Genomic DNA, 20,106 nt, shown 5'->3' on the forward strand with positions numbered 1-20,106 from the left:
GATAGAACAGCTAGACAGAAAGCACAGACACAGAAGAACTCAAAAACACCACTAACCAACAGTATCTAATTAGTATTTTAGAACACTCAACAGTGGCAGAATATACACTGTTTTCAAGTGCTCAAGGAGCATATATGAAGATAGATCATATCCTGGTCCATAAAATAAACCTCAATGAATTTAAAAGAATTGAAATCATACAGAGTGTGTTCACCAAATCAATGGAATCAAACTAGAAATCAAAAATAGAAAGATAACAGGGAATCTGCAAACAATGGGAAACTGAACAACACACTTAAATTAATCCATGGGTCAAAGAGGAATTCTCAAGAGAAAATTTAAAATATGCAGATGTGTGGAAAAAAAAAATAAGGTGTCCAAATTTATGAGACACAGCTGTGCTGAGAACATTTATGGCACTAAATGCGTATCTTAGGAAAGAGGAAAACTCTCACTTCAATAATCTACATTCTCAATTAAGGAATCTAGAAAAAGAAGAGCAAAATAAACGTAAAGCCAAACGAAGGAAGAGAGGGGTGCCTGGGTGGCTCAGTGGGTTAAAGCCTCTGCCTTTGGCTCAGGTCATGATCTCAGGGTCCTGGGATCCAGCATGGGGAAATCTCTGCTCAGCAGGGAACCTGCTTCCTCTTCTCTCTCTGCCTGCCTCTCTGCCTACTTGTGATCTCTGTCTCTGTCAAATAAATAAATATAATCCTTTTTTAAAAAAATGAAGGAAGAGAAAGAGCAGAAATCAATGAAACTGAAAACAAGCAAACAAAAATCAATGAAACTAGCTCATTCTTTGAAAAGATCAATAAAACTGATAAACTCTAGTTAGTTAGACTGGTATTAAAAAAAGAGAACACAATTTACCTATATCAAGAACGAAACAGAGGTTTCACTGCAGACCCTGCAGATGGCTGGAGTCCTGCACTGAACCCACAGCTTTTACTAAGCCTCCCAATGTCATCTTCATCATCTGAATTTTAACTCCCTGACAGCTGTGTATCCTCTAAGGGGACCTTGACCCACGGTCCCCCCTTTCCTTGACCTTCCTACAGTATACCATAAACAAATTTCCCCTTTGTCCTTAGACTCTACCTGAATATCCCTTTAACTTCTTGCCCTTTTGGAAATCTGGCTTCTTCTATTTCCAACAGGAAATACTTTTTAGTCATTAAATATTATCCCTCCCCCCTCCGACTAGGAAACAAAGCAATACAGAATTATAGACAATTTAGAAAAGTGTTATATACTTTAAAAAAAAATCAGCATAATGTCATCACCATCACAGACAACTTTCCGTCTAGTTTTAACAGTTTAAAAATATACACATAAAAAAGTCGGGGGTTCTCACTGTTTCGCGGTCCTTTTTTCATCTAGTGTTACCTATAAAAAGCTACATGATGTTCCTTCCCTTTTAGGGTGTACTGTACTTGAGTCATTCGCACTTGCGCTGTTTTCCAGTTTTTCTCAAGTCAGATAACTATGATGTACGTACACGTCTTTTATTTGGATCTAATCACCTTCTTCAGAGAAACTCCTTGAAATCATCAGGGAAAAAGAGGTGAACTTTAAATTGTTGATAATTTTTTCTTAAGTTACAAAGAAAACGAAAGTCTTCATCATCGGATTCTACCCCATGGACAGTCGAGGGTGGCTTTATTCCAGTTTGGGTAAGACCATCCCCAATGCCCTCCCAGTACCAAGTTTCCAAGTTTTATTAAATACCTCCCAGCAGCCCGCACCCACGCCTGCGCACAACCGCCCCAACTCAGGCCTCCGGCCCAAAAGAGAAACTTAAGGACACGCCCCCGAAGCGCAACCTCTTTAAATTTTAAAACGAAGGCCCAAGCCAATGAATGTTAAGTTTCCCCCGGAACTCGGAGCCCCGCTCAGAGCCACGCCTTCCACCAATCAGACAGAGACCTTCTCCGCCTCCCTTCCAATCAGCGCCAAGAGTGGAAGTTACTCACGTAAGCGACGTAAGGCAAGCGACCAATAGGAGCTGACTTTGGGGACCAACTCCGCCAATGGTAGGAGCACTTGGAGAGCGCGGGAGCTTTTCCATGAGAGCTCCTGAGGGAAGAGGTGAATGGCGCTGGTTGTCTGAAGCTAGGGCGGAGAAGAGAGCCGCGCGGGCCCCGGCCTGAGCCCCGGGGCGGCGGCGCGACCGACATGGCCTGCTGTCACAACGTTATGCTGCTGCTGGACACCGCGGGCGGTGCCGCCGGCCGGACTCCGGTCCGACGGGCCGCCCTGCGCCTCCTCACCTACCTGAGTTGCCGATTCGGCCTGGCGAGGGTCCGCTGGGCCTTCAAGTTCTTTGACTCTGAGGGGGCGCGGAGCCGGCCGTCCCGCGTGTCTGACTTCCGCGAACTGGGGGCCCGCTCCTGGGAGGACTTCGAGGAGGAGCTGGACGCCAGGCTCGGGGACGGCGCCCACGGCGCCCACCTGCCGGGCCCGGCGCCCCGGGCCAGCCACACGCACAGCGCCCTGATGGAGACGCTGCTGGACTACCAGTGGGACCGGCCCGAGATCACGTCGCCCACGAAGCCGATCCTGCGCAGCAGCGGGAGGAGGCTGCTGGACGTGGAGGGCGAGGCCAGGGAGGCCGAGACCGCGCTCGGGGGCTTTGGGAACGCGGTCTTCCTGCTGGCCCCGTGTCCGCATTCGCAGAGGGAGCTGCTGCAGTTCGTGTCCGGCTGCGAGGCGCAGGCCCAGCGCCTGCCGCCTCCCCCGAAGCAGGTGATGGAGAAGTTGCTGCCCAGGAGGGTCCAGGAGGTCATGATCGCCCGAAAAATCACCTTGTACTGGCTGGATACCACCGAGGGGCCGAAGGTAAGTCCGCGGGGAGCTCACAGGGGGCGCACCGTGCCCCGCTGGCAGACCAGAACCGGGCAGCGTCTGCAGGGCAGCGGGGAGACCCAGAGCGAGACTAGCACCACCGGCACGGGTCCCTTCAGAAGGGAAGTCCCGGGGTCGCAAACTGCGACGACAGGTAGGTCCTTGGTACACACTAAGGTACGCGTGCGAGGCCCTTCACAATTTGGGCCCTTCTCGGCCTCCCCAGGGGCTGTTTTTCCTACACAGGACGAATACTCGGCACATGGAAGCATCGTCTAGTCGGTCAACAAACCTTGACTGTGTGTTCTGTGTCACCGGTCACCCCGAATGCCGGTGCTCACTCTTCTATGCCAGTCCTTTCTTCGAACGCCTTGTCCCGTGACCACTACTCAGCCTCCACTCCCGCTGTCCCCTTTGTATCTTCCAGTAGTGCGAGTCTCTCACCGTCCATCTAGTCTAAAAATACCTCAAAGGCTTTGTATCCCCTGAAGATGCATATTGAACATTGTGCCAGTTTAGTAACTATTTGTTGACTAAAGGAATAAATTTAGATACTTATAGTCACAAATGGCTCATTTAGAGTTTTGTTAGGCAGTGGGACCCCCTGCTCCTGTTAAGTACCTGGAGATAAATTTGTATTGTTTTTAAGGTTTTATTTATTTATTTGAAAGTGAGAAGGAGTGGGGGGAGGGGCAGAGGGAGAAGCGGACTCCCTGCAGAGCAGCGTGCCCTCCTCCTCGGGCTGGATCCCAGGACCCTGAGATCATGACCTGAGCCGAAGGCAGAGACTGAGCCAACCAGGCCTACAATAAGTACTTTTCTCTTGCCATTTTTCCTGCTGTCACCTTCATTTAATTAACAAATAGTCATTGAGAAGCCATTGCATTGAGTGCCTACTACACTGTAAAAGTTGCAGAAGGTGTGGTGGCCAGCTGGGGTGGTTTACCTTCCAGTGAGGAACATATATTAAACAGATAGGAACAAACAGGTGAGCAACAGGAGGTAGAAGGGTGCGGAGGGAGCTTCATGAGCAGGAGAAGTAAAGGAGGAGGAACAGGAAGGTTGGGAGAGAACATTCCAGACAAAGAGCAGGTATAAAGATTTGAAATGGAAAGGAGCTTAGTTTGTTTCAGAAAGCACATGTCTGTAGGGCCTAGGCAGTCAAAGTGCAGATTTTCTTCTCATTGATGGGCAGTGGCCATCAATGAGAAGATGTGAAAGATGTGATTCCACTTACTGGAAACACATGTGACTAAACTAGGAGTGGGTTAAATTGCAAGGTTACAAATGGAAAATGAGCAAGTACTTAATGATAAACGTTAAAATTTCCTGGGGCACCTGGGTGGCTCAGTGGGTTAAGCCTCTGCTTTCAGCTCAGGTCATGATCCCAGGGTCCTGGGATCCAGCCCCACATCAGGCTCTCTGCTCAGGAGGGAGCCTGCTTCCCCCTCTCTCTCTGCCTCTCTGTCTACTTGTGCTCTCTGTCTGTCAAATAAATAAAATGTTTAAAAAAAAATTAAAATCTCCAATGTGCTTTCACATACAAAGCCCAAAAAAGACATGGTAAATGCAAAATAAGGCAACAGTGGCTTGTCAGAGAAAAAGAAAGAACAAAGTTGTTTAAGGGCCTTTGGTGGAGAAAATGGAATCCTAGAACTTAAAATTTGTTAAGGCAGCAAATCATGTGTTGGACATAGTACACAACACATAACTGTGTGATTTAGGGTAATGGATACCAAATCACGCCAAAGACTTTATTCTGGAATTATATCAAATACTGGCTAGAAATAAATCTTAGCAGATGGGGCTTGGAGAGTCTTCTCCTTTTTTTTTCTTTTTGGAACAGCATTTCAATAAGTAGATTGTCGGTGTCTTTTTAAAGATCTCTTCCAGTTCTGACATTCTACCATCTGGGGGATGGGTTTTCTCTGAGGTTTCCCTTCTCACATCTGCTATGTTGTTTACCCTAAGAAAATGCCCATCAAACAAGCTTCTCTGGAATTTTTTTTTTCTGGTGAAGATTCATCTTTTCCTGTTCAAAAAGCCTCTTCCCCACCACACTGTGGAGACAAAAGGGAGTTTAGGTTAGTCCCTGGAGAACTCTCACTACAGGGGTAGAGAGAAGGGAAGGAGAGGTCCTGTCTTGCGGAGCTGATAGTCTGAGGGACAGAAGCGGAAGAAACAGAACCTGGACCCACAGACTTGGGGAGAGGGATCCAAGCACAGAACTCTTGCAGGATAGAAGGGAGCGCAGGAAACCACCGGCGTGCTTTTGACTTTGTACCTCTGATTTATTTAGCACGTACATATTCCATATCTGCTGGGTGTTGGGTGTACCATTAGTGAACCAGACAGATGTAGTTCCTGCTCTTATGGAGTTTATAGTCTTTTTTCCCCCAAGATTTATTATTTTTATTATTATTATTATTATTTTAAAGATTTTATTTATTTATTTGACAGAGATTGATCACAGGTAGATAGAGAGGCAGGCAGAGAGAGAGAGGGAAGCAGGCTCCCCGCTGAGCAGAGAGCCTGATGCGGGGCTCGATCCCAGGACCCTGAGATCATGACCTGAGCCGAAGGCAGTGGCTTAACCCACTGAGCCACCCAGGCGCCCCTTATTATTATTTTTTTAAGTAATCTCTACACCCAATGTAAAACTCGAATTTTTTTTTTTAAAGATTTTTATTTATTTATTTGACAGAGAGAGAGAGATAGAGATCACAAATAGGCAGAGAGACAGGCAGAGAGAGAGGGGGTAAGCAGGCTCCCTGCTGAGCAGAGAGTCCGATGCGGGACTCGATCCCAGGAACCTGAGATCATGACCTGAGCCGAAGGCAGAGGCTTAACCCACTGAGCCACCCAGGCGCCCCTAAAACTCGAATTTAACCCCGATATCAAGAGTCCCATGCTCTAGTGACCGAGCCAAGCAAGTGCCCCTGAATTTATAGTCTTGTGGACGTTTATAAATCTCCAGATTTGAAATTATCACTAAAACTTGTCTCTCACTTAATCTGTTACATGCATAAAAATGAAAAATGTAACCGTACTCTACATAGTGATTGTGGGTGTTGGTTTTTTTTGTGATTGTGTTTTTTTAATCATGCTTATATTTTCATCAAAAGTTGATGTTTTTTTCAACTCTTATTAAAGCTTTACCTTTCAGGCACCTGGGTGGCTCAGATGGTTAAACATCCGCCTTTGGCTCAGATTATGATCCCAGAGTCCTGGGATTAAGTCCCGCACTGGGCTCCCTGCTTCTCAGGGAGCCTGCTTCTGTCTCTGCCTCTCTCTCACTCTCTCCCTCTAGCTCTCATGAATAAATAAATAAATAAACTCTTTAAAAAAAAAAAATAAATAAAAAGCTTTACGTCTCAATTGATAAGCAGTTTTTTTTTACCCCCCTAGTTGTCCTCTAGCCAGAATATCTAACAATTTCAAAAAATTTTTTGTTTCCCTTTGGCAGAAAATCCTAATCAGGATCTATGGTATATGAACTAGCTTACCATTCTCCCCGTAGCGGTGAACATGAGTATGGACATATAGATGGTAACAGCAAATATTAATTGATTAATTTCCAAGCTGGCATGCATAACTGGAACAAAAATTTTATAATATATTGTTTATCTTCACTATATGAGATATTTTCTCTTGTGCTCTGATATTTTCTATTCTGGATTTTTTTTGTTGTTGTTTGTTTGTTTGTTTGTTTTGCACCCCTTCCCCCCAGGGCTCTCTCACTCTGTTCTGTTTTTTTTGATGCTGATCACGAGCCAGTCAGTTGATCCATCAAAGGATCCATCCAAGGCTGCCAAAGGGTCATGACCCTCATTTTAATAGCACTCTCCAAGATAATTCTTGGTTCTTGGACTAGTCCTTGCTTTGTTGTGACCTTGGGTACTCTTATGGCCCTTTTTGAACTTGAGTATATGAAGTCTGGAGATGACCGGCAAGACATTCCATAGCAATTTATGATCTACAATTGTTAAGTCCTGTGGAGTAAGCAAACCAACAGAGTAACTATTTTGGGGTAGGCGCTCTTCTGTCATGTTCCTATACTATTTGAATATTGTCATGTTATACTGTGATGCCAAGTTAAATATTTCATGTTACTGTGGTTTTACGCACTCTACCCCCAACTTTAAGATTCTAGAAGACAGAGACCAAGTCTTACTAATCCATAGCATATAAAGGTTGCTCCATAAAAGTTTGTTAAAAGAAGGTTGAATGAACAGTTGTTTATGTGAGGAAATAAAGGCTGGCTTTTACAGAGAAAGCAGAATTTGAGCTAGATTACCCTAGTTGGAGAAGAAGGGGGAAAGCACTGGAAACAGAATGAACCAAAGCATGGAAGATAAAATACAGCGTATTCAGGAAACAGTGGAAGGTTCAGTGTGCCTGGAAGGTAGCAGTGGGTGAGGGAAAGATAATGTGTTTGGAAAGGTTGCTTAGGGCTGGGCTAAGCCCAGGACTTGCTCTACCACGGAGGCATCGGAAAGGCTTGAAAGCTTTTAGAGAAGTAGCACGATCAGATCCATGATCTGGGAGAATGCTGAGAGCAACATGAGAGGCCGGACCCAGGAGGGAGAGGCTGTGCAGTGAGTCCAGGCAAGAGATGACGAGGGCTGTGGTGAGAGCAGGCTGCATGGTGACAAGATATTGGCCATTGGTTTGTGTCTTAATAAATAGAGTAATCGAATAATTTGATCCTTTAATGTAGATGTCAGCTTTACTTTCTCCCACTCCCGTCAAACTTGATTTATGGATGCTTCATTTATAGCCCCCTGCGTTTCTTTGTCATTTCGCTTTAGTTGTGGGACTCCCCGGACCACCTCGGGTACTGGGCCGTGTGTGAACTGCTCCACGTTGTTGGCGGCACGATCTTACCATCCGAAACTTTCAGCCAGGACTGTACTAAAGCCGGGGAAATGCTGCGTGGTAGTGAAAAAAAGCCGGCGAGTGACTCTGCCCCGTCTTCCTGGATTTCAGCTCTGCCACCTGATGCCACTTTGAACTGTTTGCTCTATAATTCTGCCTATGAAGCCTCCTTCCCACGGGTGGAAGGAACATTATTTCTCCCTGTTGAAGGTAAGCAAATACTCTCTTGGGGAGCGTTATGGTCTCAGGTACGTTGATTTCTTTCAGGCAAGCCTGTGCTTTTCTCTTTCGATTTTCCAACAGCCTAGGCACTCGATTAATACTTGTAATTAAAAGGTGTCTGTGCAGAGCACCTGGGTGGCTCAGTCGGTTGGGTGACTTCGGCTCAGGTCATGATCCTGGAGTCTAGGATCGAGTTCCGCATCAGGCTCCCAGCTCCATGGGGAGTCTGCTTCTCCCTCTGACCTTCTCCCCTCTCGTGCTCTCTCACTCTCTCTCTTTCTCAAATGAATAAATAAAATCTTTAAAAAAAAAAAAAAAAAAGGTGTCTGTGTAGAATCAGGTAGCACAGGGAAGTGTTAAACACAGGCGCCGGGTAACTGCCAGCTCCCCTTTAAAAAGAATACTGAGTGATTTTTAAAGAATTTCCCAGCTGTTGAAAAGAAGGATAATACTGTTCAGGTGCCCACGCAAAGGGGCGGGAAGATATCCCGCCCCATAGAAGAAACTGATAAATGGGAGGCCATAGGGAAGCAATGATTGAGAGAAGAAATAACAAATCAGTGACCAGCCTCTGAAAATGATGCTTTTTACCGGGAAGGGCCAGCATGTTAGACTTTTCAGAAGTTTACTGCATGATCTGCTGTATAATGAATCTCACATCTGAATCCCATATCCACACAGAAGTCCTACTCTGTAGAGATGTATACATAAAACTATGTTACATACATTGTATACAGTTTTAGGAAATTTCAAGAGTAATTTTTTTTTTTTAATATTTTATTTATTTGATTCATCACAAGTAGGCAGAGAGGTACCCATAGAGAGAGGGGAAAGCAGGATCCCCACTGAGCCAAGAGCCCGATGCAGGTCTCGATCCCAGGACCCTGAGATCATGACCTGAGGCGAAGGCAGAGGCTCAACCCACTGAGCCATCCAGGCGCCCCAAGAGTAGTTTTGTCATACATAATCTTTAGAATTCAACATTCTCCTATGATGTGATATACTCTATTTTACGGATTTAAGCTATGTTGTCTCGAGTATTGCCTGAATACTTTCTCAGGCAACATTCATTTGGACCCTTGTGATTCTATTCATATGTAACTCTTCCTATAGAACGAAACCTACTCGCTCTGCTAGCCTGTCGGCAGTGGGATGAACCTTGAAGGGACAGTACCAGTACCACACTGACAATCTCATTTTTTTTCTTCTTGCTATTAAATCTATTTTTAGTAACAACTACATTAGAATTTTAATATTCCTTATCTCTAATAGGCAAAGAGACTCCAGAAACATGGACAGTCACCCTAGAGCCCCTGGCCATGCATCAGAGACATTTCCAGAAACCAGTCAGAATTTTTCTCAAAGGCACGGCAAGCCAGTGGTCTCTGCCAGCGAGCAGCACTTTGGGCACTGAGAGCTGGATGCTACAAAGTCCGGAGAACAGGTCAACTCAGAGGGTGTTATTCCAGCACCTGGTAAGCAGGCTGGCTGCTGAAGAGTTACACCTGGTAGGTACCTGGCACATGCTCAGTCCTTCTTATCCAAAACCACACTGGTGAGGTGAAATTAGTGTGTTTACAAAGTGCCGAGGAATGTTCTACACGGCGTGGTTTCAGTGACACGTGTAGCATCATGACAGTGCCCCTTAGTGACGAAACAGTTTATAAAACTGCATGTACCTTGATCCCAATTAAGTTAAATTATAGTCACATGGGGAAAAAAGGCAGCGGGCCGAATGGAATGCAAGTATTAGTTTAGGGCGGTGAAGTAATGGCTGGTTTCTAGTTATTTTGTAAGCTTCCTGTTACATATTTATTAACTTTATATAATCAATATCATTTTTTAAAAGCCCTGCACTGTAACATTAGATGTAATAGTGTTCAGTAGTTACACAAACTTAGAAATGTCTTCTGAAAAATACATATTTATCCAGATTTTGTTGAAAGGTGATGGTTATTTTTAAACGACGAGCAAATTTCTCACCTTACTTTGTGTTTTGTCTTTGTTACCTCAGAAAGCTTCCATCTTCTGGAGCTCATTGTGAGACACTTAAAGAAAAGCTCTCTAGTCTCTGAACCGGTGTTCTAAGAGTTGTCTGTTCTGATAGAGCACTGGGTCGGGAGTCAGGCAGTCTGAATTGGGTGTCAGCTCTGTTGCCCAACCGTGTAATCTGAATAAATCCCTTAAGTCATAGTATTGGGTTAAGAGCATGGGTTTCGAATTCATGTGCTCTTGGCTTCTGCCTCTTAGTACCTGGGTGACCTTAAGCAGGTTACTTATTTCTCAGCCTTAATTCCTCCTCTGTAAAAGAGAGATAATAATCATTTTTACCTCAGAGTAATGTTGTGAGGTCCTCAGTTTTGAGGTAACAAAGACACTCATCGTAAGTGCTTAGTAAATATTCCTGGGAACCTTAGCTTTTTCTTATTTGTAAATTGAGAGATTAAGGTAATATGGTCACTGAATTCAATTCTAGCACTTATACCCATCCAGCCTGTCTTTTCCACAGTTCTCACTTTTCTAATAATAATCATCAGGAGAAATTATCAATCTGTCTTTTAGTAAGCTACATTCTGCTTTAGCCATAGGACAACATTCTTCTCAACTAATTAGAACTTCTGACGTAGGTTGCCAGTGTGGACCTTGGTGAAGGCTGGCCCCCCATCACGGGAGTTATTTCCCCCCTCGCCACCAATGCTACAATTCTCACCGTGTTCCGCACTGAGGAGGCTGAATTTCAAAGACCTTTTCCCCAAACAGCTGTGGCAGAGAGCCCCCAGGATACAGCTTCCCTTTTTTCTGATGTTATGGATAGTGTCTTAAATCAGGTTCACAATTCACTTGAAGATCCTGTTACCTGCGGTAAGCTTCTGAAACAATAACTAGCATACTCCCGGGCAGTGGGTTTATAGTTTTTTCCACTGTCAGAATTTTTTTCACTGTGCTGTTTGTGAACCCCAGTATATATTATAAAACAGATAAAAGCAAGCTACGATGCTTCAGGCAATTTAAATCAGTATTATTTATAGAAATCCTAAAGCACTTCTGTGAAACTGCTTTGAAATTAAAGGTATAAGGTGAACCTTGTCTTAGTATATTTAATGAAGACTATATATAAAACTATTGTGATTCTGTCTACCTTGCAGTTTGTTGAATTGTTACTAACACAGTACAAACCTTATTTTTGCTAGGTGGATAGAAATATAATCAATTTGATATTTATTCCACAGATTGATTGAGTGGCTGCTGTGGCAGGCGCTGTACTAAGTAATGGCAATGTGTCAGAGAACAAAATAGAAGTCTCTGTTCTTAGTATACTGTCTAGTCAAGGGACACAAGACAATAAATAAGGAGGTTGCATAGTATGTTTGAAAGAGATAAGTGCCATTGTAATAAAGCAGGAAAAAAGGAATGGGGAATGTAAGGGGTGGGAGAGTTGCAAATACAGGAAGAACATTGCTGATAGAGGCAACTCAAGCACCAAGACTCTGAGAAGGGTGCGTTTGAGGAACTGTGAGTTAGCCTACGTTTGTACATTGCTGGGTAGCATTTTTCATAGACCGCATAGGCCCATTGGAATTGGTGATGTGGACGAAGGAATGTTGTTAATGATGTGACTTTGTGTGTCCTGGGCCACCTGTTCAAGGGAGGGGCAAGTGCTTCCACTTTGGGCCTAATGCCTCTCTTTCTTTCCGTCCTCTCCCATCGCTGCTCCTGACCCCGTAGCTGCTCCTGTTCCAGAGTGGGCCCAGCAGGAACTTGGCCGCACCAGTCCCTGGAATGCGGCTGTTGTGGAGAAGTGGTTTCCTAGCTCTAACCTTAGTGGTGCCAGTTCAAGTTTGATGGAGTCATTTGGGTAAACCTTTTTTATTTCTCTGGATATTGACTGATGAAATCAGCTCTCACTTCTCTCTACATATGGGTTGGTTTGTGTGACATACCACAATTTCTTAATATAGTTTCACAATATTAAAAACTATGTGAAAATGGAGAGCATTTTTTTTTTTTAAGATTTTATTTATTTATTTGACAGACAGAGATCACAGGTAGTCAGGGAGATAGGCAGAGAGAGAGGAGGAAGCAGGCTCTCTGCAGAGGCTCGATCCCAGGACCCTGGGATCATGACCTGAGCTGAAGGCAGAGGCCTTAACCCACTGAGCCACCCAGGCGCCCCAATGGAGAACATTTTCAAATGGTCATAGAGTTTCAGTTTTATAAGATAAAGAGAGTTCTGGAGATGGATGGAGGTGATTGATGGTAGCTTAATTATAAATCAACTTAATACCCCTGAATTTTGTACTCGAAAGTGGTTAGGATGTTATATTCATGGCATGTATATTTTGCCATGATTAAAAAAAAAATTGGAAAAAATAAAAATGCACTCATTATGGAAGTCAGAAAATATTTAGTATTAAAGCTCAGTAAAAATGAAAAGTAACATTTGGTTAATGCAGCTAAGTATACTTCAAGGAAGATTCATAGAACTTATCTTTTAAGGAAGAAGAGCTAAAAAACAGTTAATTAAGGGTCCAGTACAGTAAGTAACACAAGGGAGTAAACCCCCAAAATAAGACAGTAATAAAAGATAAGAACAAACATGAATCACAGGAAAAAAAAAAACAATAGAAATCAACAAACATAAAGTGATTCTTTGAGAATTATAAATAAAATAGAATTATCTATAGCAAAATCCGTTTTTTTTTTTTTTTTAATAATATTTTATTTATGTGAGATAGAGCATAAGCAGGGGGAGTGGCAGGCAGAGGGAGGGGGGAAAGCAGGCTCCCTACTGGGCAGGGAACCTGATTTGGGGCTTGATCCCAGGATCCTGAGATCATGACCTGAGCCAAAAGTAGACACCTAATCAGCTGAGCCACCCAGACAAACTACATTAGAAATGTAAAAGAGGGGTGCCCAGGGCTCAGTATAGCCTATAGTTCTTAGTTTCAGCTCAGGTCATGTTCTCAGGGTCTTGGGAATGAGCCCTGGTTCAGGCTCTGTGCTCAGCAGAGTCTGCTTGAGAGTCTCTCTCTGCCTCTGCTTGTGCCCCCGCCCTCACTCTCTCGCTCTCTTTCTCTCTCTCAAGTAAAGAAATCCTAAAAAGAGAAAAAAAAAATGTAAAAGATATAGAAGAAATTCAAATTAGTATTAAGAGGTAAAGCTAAGGTTTATTTTTGCCATAGAGATAACCAGTTGTTCGAGCACCATTTGTTAAAAGATAATCTTCTTCTCACTGAGTTACTGTGGCAGCTTTGTCGAAATCAGTTGGCCACCATCATCTAGGTCTATTTCTGAAAAGAACCTGGTCTGGACAGTGTGTTAATATCACATTGTCTCGAGTACTGAAATCAGGTTGTCTTAGTCCCCTCAACTTTGTTTGCTTTATTTTCAGAATTGTTTTGACTATTCTAGATCCTTTGCATTTCCATGTAAACTATGGAATCAGTCTGTTAATTTCCACCAGGAAAAGGTGCTGGGATTTTTCACCAACAGTGCATTGAGTCTGTAGGTCAGTCTGGGAAGAATTGACATAATAACGAGTTTTCTGATTCATGAACATGGCACAGCTCAAAAGGGCTAAGACGGAACAGGTGCACTTTCCCCTATAAGAAAGCAGTGTTTACCATAAAGCTCTAGTGAGTAAGGCAGCGTGGGATGCGTGCAATGATTTGACAGAGAGACCCATGCAACAGTAAAGTGCCCCCAAAATGACCCGCACCTGTATGGGAGCCCTGCATATGACAGAGGCAGAATTTTAAATCTGGAAAAGAACAGACTGTTCAATAAATGGTGGTGTGACCATTGGCTCTCTAGAAGAAGAAAAGATTAAAATTAGATTTCTACTTCACAGCATACACAACGATAAATTCCTAATAAAATTTTAAAAACAAGTGTGAAAAGTAAAGCTTTAAAATTTTAAGAAGGGGGCACCTGGGTGGCTCAGTCATTAAGTGTCTGCCTTCCGTTCAGGTCATGATACCAGGGTCCTGGGATCAAACCCTGCATCAGGCTCCCTGCTCATCAAGAAGCCTGCTTCTCTGACCCCCACTCTCCCTGCTTGTGTTCCCTCTCTCGTTGTGTCCCTGTCAAATAAATAAATAAAATCTTAAAAAATTTAAAAAAAAATAAAAATAAGTAAAATTATAAGAAGGATACTTACCTGGCAGGGGAGATACCATGATCACAAAGGTGGTTTTCCCAGGGCAAGGCTTATCCATTGCACTCCAGATGTGCTGACCCCTGCGATTTCCGCAAATGTGGGAAACTTGACTGCATAATTTGTGGTAGTGGGGGACCGTGTTCGTACTTTCCCCTGTAAAATAAACAAACAAACAAATAAATAAATAAAAATTGTAAGAAGGGAAAATGAGTAGTTGAGGCTGGGAATGGATCTTTTTGCATAAAACCTCAAGCATTCAAACCATGAAGGAAAATAGATGACTATAATTTAAAATTTTCTGTATGATGTAAAGGACTAGTCATAGGCCTGGGTGGCTATAATCCATATAACTAGCAAAGAACTAGTATCCAAATTAGTACAGAGCTCCTTTTCAACAAGGAAAAGACAAGCAGTTGGGCAAAGAATGCAACCAAGCAATTCACGCAGTGAAATCCAACAGAGCAGTAATTTGAAAAGCTATGAAACAGCTGGGACACCTGGCCAGCTCAGTCTGGGGAGTAGGTGACTCTTGATCTTGGGGTTCCGAGTTCAAGCTCCACCTTGGGCTTAGAGCTTACTTTAAAAAAAAAAAAAAAAATGATGCTCAAATGAAAATGAAAACCACAATAAGAAAAAACCTGCAAGATTCTATTTTGTACCAGTAGATTGTCCTAGGTCAGTAAATCCGATCTAGCACGAGGGAAAATGAGAACACTTTAGACGATAGAATTATAAATGGTTACAACCATTTCAGAGAGCAGATTGTATTCCTAGTAAAGCAGAAACTTACCACCAGCAATTGCACTTACACGTGTCTGCATTAGAGAAGTTTGCACAAACGTGAGAGCTACACTCGATTGCTCACTGCCAGTCATTAAAAGTGAAAAAGTGGAAAGAATCATCTGTGTCTCTGGGGAAATGGAGAAACGAACTGTGGTATAATTATACAAGGGAATATTACAAGGCTTATCCATTGCACTCCAGATGTGCTGACCCCTGCGATTTCCGCAAATGTGGGAAACTTGACTGCATAATTTGTGGTAGTGGGGGTAAAATATTAGCAAACATTTAATCTTGCTGGGATGTACATAGTTAATAATGCTTTCTCTACTGTGTATTTGAAAGGTTCATAGGTTCTAAATTAACAGAAAAACAAACCCTCCCCTCAGTGAAAGGATATCCCACACACTTGCGGAGAAATCGTCTGCTTCAGACGTGCTATGTGTGTGAAGCTGAGACCCCCCAGCAGATTCAACGCCCATCGCCATAACCTCCTCCTACTTTAAATCAGATAATACCACATAATGGAGCACAGTGAAATACAAGTAATGCATTTTGAAAGTGTTGCCATGTTCTTAGTTTGCTTAGTGACTGACACATAGACCTAGGCAGAAGAGCATTGGACACGTGATCATCCCCTCCGGCCTGCTTCATCCCCTTCTCGCAATCCCAGATCAGTTTACTACGATGTGAAAGAATGATTTAGGGGTCACTGTGACAATGTTCTGTTACACCGTCTTACACTTACTGACACTGAGTAAAAAATAACTAAGGGATAGTTGCCTGCATATACCCTAGGACGTGAAGAACCTTGGTAGTAAGTCAGTCCTGTGTGTCATGATTAATGGTTTTGTGAATAGGTAGCTTCCGTTTCTGAGTGGGTTTTTTTTGTGTGTTTTTTTGTTTTGTGTTTTTTTGAGGGGCTTAAACAACACACATTTATTGTGTCACAGTTATGGAGTCTACAAGTGTGATTATTAAGTCTGTTGTATGGGTTGGTTTCTTCTGAGAGCTGTGGAGGTGTGTAGGGGGTCTACTACATGTTTCTCTCCTATCTTCTGGTATAAGTGTTTAAATTGTGAGAAGAGAGGGATATTTTCCCTTCCAAGCAAAAAATATTTTTGAAGCCTTCTTGTGCAAACATCTTTTGATTAGCTTTTAAAAGGATAGTGAGGGGCACCTGGGTGGCTCAGTGGGTTAAGCCTCTACCTTCGGCTCAGGTCATGATCCCAGGGGCCTGGGATTGAGTCCCGCATGGGGCTCTCTGCTCAGCAGGGAGCCTGCTTCTCCTCATCTCTCTCTCTGTCTCTCTGCCTATTTGTGATCTCTCTCTCTGTCAAATAAATAAATAAAATCTTTAAATAAAATAAAATAAAATAAAAGGATAGTGAATTTTGTTGTTAAAGCGTTTTGGAAATACCAGAATTTCAGCTTTATCCTAGACCTCTTGTTTTGTTCACAGATTACTACATGCTGCCTCATCTGATAAGGAAGAGTCTTCCAAAACTGAAAGTGAGTTAACGTGTTGCCTGTCCAGGCTCTACCAGAGGAAGTCTCGGGAAGAATCCGCTGTGTCCAATCAGGAAGACAGCAAAAAGAAACGTAAGCACACCGACTGTTTCTTGAGGCAGTCTTGTTTGAGCATGTATGTTTTAAAAGATTAACTTTCCCTAAAATGAGGTTGAAATGGTAACTGAATGAGAGAAGGACAGGTTCTTCTATTCCAAATTTGAAAAAGATGACATTAATTACAAAAGTGATGTTTAAAAATCACCCACAATCCTACTTTCTTAATAAACCGTTTCCATTCTTAGTTACGACAGAACTCCAAATCCAGCTTTGTGTGCTGCTTATAAATACCTATCTGCTTCCTTGCCTTTTCAGTTACTATTCTGCCTCATCATTTCACAAAATTTACAAAAATCTTATGTTGTCCAAGAGATTTTCAGTTTTCATCATTATAAATACTAGAGTGTACATGATGCAGATGGTTTATTCTTGGAGTGCCTTCCTTAGAATAAGTTGTCAGGAACAAGTTACTGTACCAAAAAGTGGGAGAGAGTAGCTTTCAGGAGAGTTACGTCGCAACTCTGACCATCGGGGAACACCAAATGGGTTTGGCATTGGCCTTACTAAAAATCATCGGTTCCTTTTGCGATGTTTCATTCCTAAACTTCAGTTTAAAGAAGAGCTCTCTCTCTACTCTGGGCTGGAGGCAGAGAGATGCACGAACCACCGATGGGCTATGCTTTCTACTCTCACAGAATGCTTCATCTTAAAGTGGTTCCTAAATTGCCAGAAGTGAAAGCTATTTTCCTTTTCTCTGCACGCTGTTGTCTTGGAAGGAGGGGTCCCTCGGACTCCCGTGCGGCGGAAGATGAGCACCATGTGCCGCTCCCTGAAGATGCTGAACGTGGCGAGGCTGAACGTGAAGGCGCAGAAACTGTGTCCCGACAGTGGTCCAGAGGCGGCCGGGGAGAAGAGCGTCCCAAGGGCAGCCAGTGGGAGGACAGCAGATAAATGGGAAAACCGAGGAAGGACACTACGAAGCTCTAAGCCTAAAGGTATTCCTCAGTTCCATAGCCTTTTGGTGTCTAAGGCCAGGTTGACTCTTTAATACCCTCAGATTCTTATTCTTAATTCTATCCCTCAATTAAAGAACATTTATCAGACATCAGCTGCATTCCTCAAAGTGTGTTATGGGGAACACAATAAAAAGAAGATCATGTCCTGGTCTCAGATTATGATGCAACCACAAAGATGATAATAGTTCATATATGCAGATGCGCACACACACATATATAAAATACACAATGAACTGAGGCAGCCTAATACACAAGAGAGCCAGGAATCTCCAACAGGAAGGACTTGCTCATCAGGGAACTAAAGACATGTGAGGAGCGGAGAACAGGGAGGGCAGCCTTGGGCCAGAATAGGCTGAGGAGGCTTCTTGGGAGCCAGGAGGAGCCCAGGCTGGATGCTGAGGGGCGAGCATAGTTGAGATGGCAGCACAGTAAGAGAGGGCATGCTAGATGGGGGACTGGCCTAAGCAAAGTCACAAGAAGGGCTATGGCACAGCCATACGACAAGTGGTTAAAGAAGCTTTCTGCATGGAGGAAGAAAGGGAAGGGGAAAGCTTTGGGAGCGATCTAGGGTATTGAGGTCTTTCAGAGTTGGGCAGAAGAATTTCGTCCAGTAATACTAATTTTGCCATTCTTTCTTTCTTTTCTAAAGAAGGGATAGAATTGCAGTAGGTTTCTCCTTCTCAGGGCACATTTAGAGCCAGTCCTGTGGTAGAGCTGTAAAGATAGCTTAGGGACTTTGGGCAATAACTGCATGATGTCACCTTTGATTTCTTTTGAGTATTCTGAAATAAATAAATAAATTCTGCTCCTTGAAGGGTGTTTTTTTTGTTTGTTTGTTTTTTGTTTTTTGTTTTGTTTTTGGGCCTGTGGAATGTTAGATTCATAGATGATCATCAGTCTGAATGAGACAGAATGTCTTTAATGAGCTAGTAAAAGTATTCAAGAATGTGGATGTTTCATTCAAGAGAGAGCAAAATTAACAGCATTCAAGACCATGTGCTATTAACAGTTTCTAGACTAGATTCTGAGCAGAGATAGACCTGCCCGACAGTGGCACACAGCTTTTTGACAAAGGTGTCCCAGTAATTCAGTGGGCAAAGGATAATCTTTTCAACAAATGGTATGGGAACAAATGGGTATCTTTATGGAGAAAATGAACTTCAACCTTACCTCTTCCTAGTGTTTTAAATTTCTGCTCTAGATTTTTTCATTCTAATGTTGCTTTTTCATGCTTTCTTCCGTTTAAAATGGCTCACACTTACTATAGGTTTCTGGATTTGGTTTTTCAGAGAATCATTGTTTTGTTTCAGTTGATCTCTCATTTCTTTTTTTTTTTCTTCCTATTCATTTTTGTTCCTATCTTTCTTATTGCCTCTACTTTTGGGGTTTACTCTCATGTTATTTTTTGTGTTGGACCCTTAGCTGATTGGTTTTTATTTTATTTTATTATTATTATTATTTTTAAGATTTTATTTATTTATTTGACACAAAGAGAAAGAGATCACAAGTAGGCAGAGCAGCAGGCAGAGAGAGAGAGGGGGAAGCAGGTTCGATCCCAGGACCCAGAGATCATGACCTAAGCCAGAGGCAGAGGCTTAACCCACTGAGCCACCCAGGCGCCCCTGGTTTGTATTTATTTATTTATTTTTAAAAGATTTTATTTATTGTTGGGGGTGCAGAGAGAGAGCATGAACATGAACAGGGTGAAGGGCAGAGGGAGAAAACGCTTCCTGCTGAGCAGGGAGCCCAATATGGGGCTTGATCCCAGGACCAGAGCCAAAGGCAGACAGTTAACTGACTGAGCCACCCAGGTGCCCCTATTTTTTTTTTCTTTAAGGGATTATTTAAGTCTATGAATTTTCCTTTAAGTTTAACTGCATTATACAAGTTTGTCATATTCTGTTTTCATTGATACTTAATTCTAAATATTTTCTGACATCTGTAACGTGAGGGAATTTTTTAATCCAATCTGATAGTTTCTTTTACTGAGCAAGCACATTTGTAAAATAAATGTTTATAATTACTGATAAGCTTCGAGGTTTTTTAGTGTCTTAGTTTGTGCTTTCTATAGTTTTTATTTTTTCCTTGCTAGCAGACTTTGAGATTAATCAAGTTCTGTTTATTCCTCTTTTTCCTTTCTGCAAGGTTTTGAGGTTACATAGTTTTGTTTGGTTTTGCTTTTTTGTTATTTGGGGTTTTTTTAGATTTTATTTATTTGACAGAGAAAGAAGAGACAGAAAGGGGAACACAAGCAGGGGGAGTGGGAGAGGGAGAAGCAGCCTCCCTGCTGAGCAGGGAGCCTGATGTGGGGTTCAATCCCAGGACTCCAGCCAGGATCATGACCTGAGCTTAACAACTGAGCTACCCAGGTGCCCCTGTTTTGCTTTTTTAAGATTTTATTTTTAAGTAGTCTCTACACCCAACGTGGGGCTCGAACTCACAACCCTGAGATCTAGAGTTCCATGCTCCACTGACTGAGCCAGCCAGGCACCCCTATAGTTTTTTTTTTTTCTTTTCCCGTAATGGTTATCCTTAAATTTATAACATTCACAGTTGACTTGCAAAGCCTTAAAATGACCATCTCTGCAGTTTCTAATCCTCCACACTATTGACATTTTGGGTGGGATAATCTCT

At 42.8% G+C, this 20,106-nt stretch overlaps 1 protein-coding gene across 2 annotated transcripts in view; it reads left to right on the top strand.

Moving 5' to 3' along the window:
* The first annotated feature begins 2,007 nt into the window (after positions 1–2,007).
* Positions 2,008–20,106, top strand: part of TICRR (TOPBP1 interacting checkpoint and replication regulator) — a 43,064-nt gene continuing 24,965 nt past the window's right edge. Inside the window, exons 1-7 of one of the 2 annotated variants that reach the window (XM_082736075.1) lie at positions 2,008–2,841; positions 7,659–7,935; positions 9,220–9,455; positions 10,575–10,809; positions 11,674–11,803; positions 16,350–16,489; positions 17,233–17,451. In XM_082736075.1, the coding sequence (XP_082592201.1) occupies positions 2,179–2,841; positions 7,659–7,935; positions 9,220–9,455; positions 10,575–10,809; positions 11,674–11,803; positions 16,350–16,489; positions 17,233–17,451 (1,900 nt within the window). In that variant the 5' untranslated portion in view covers positions 2,008–2,178. The remainder of the gene's footprint in view (positions 2,842–7,658; positions 7,936–9,219; positions 9,456–10,574; positions 10,810–11,673; positions 11,804–16,349; positions 16,490–17,232; positions 17,452–20,106) is intronic. The other variant, XM_082736074.1, reaches the window with a different exon arrangement.

This window comes from Mustela nivalis, assembly GCF_964662115.1.
Source record: "Mustela nivalis genome assembly, chromosome: 6".
NCBI lineage: Eukaryota > Metazoa > Chordata > Mammalia > Carnivora > Mustelidae > Mustela > Mustela nivalis.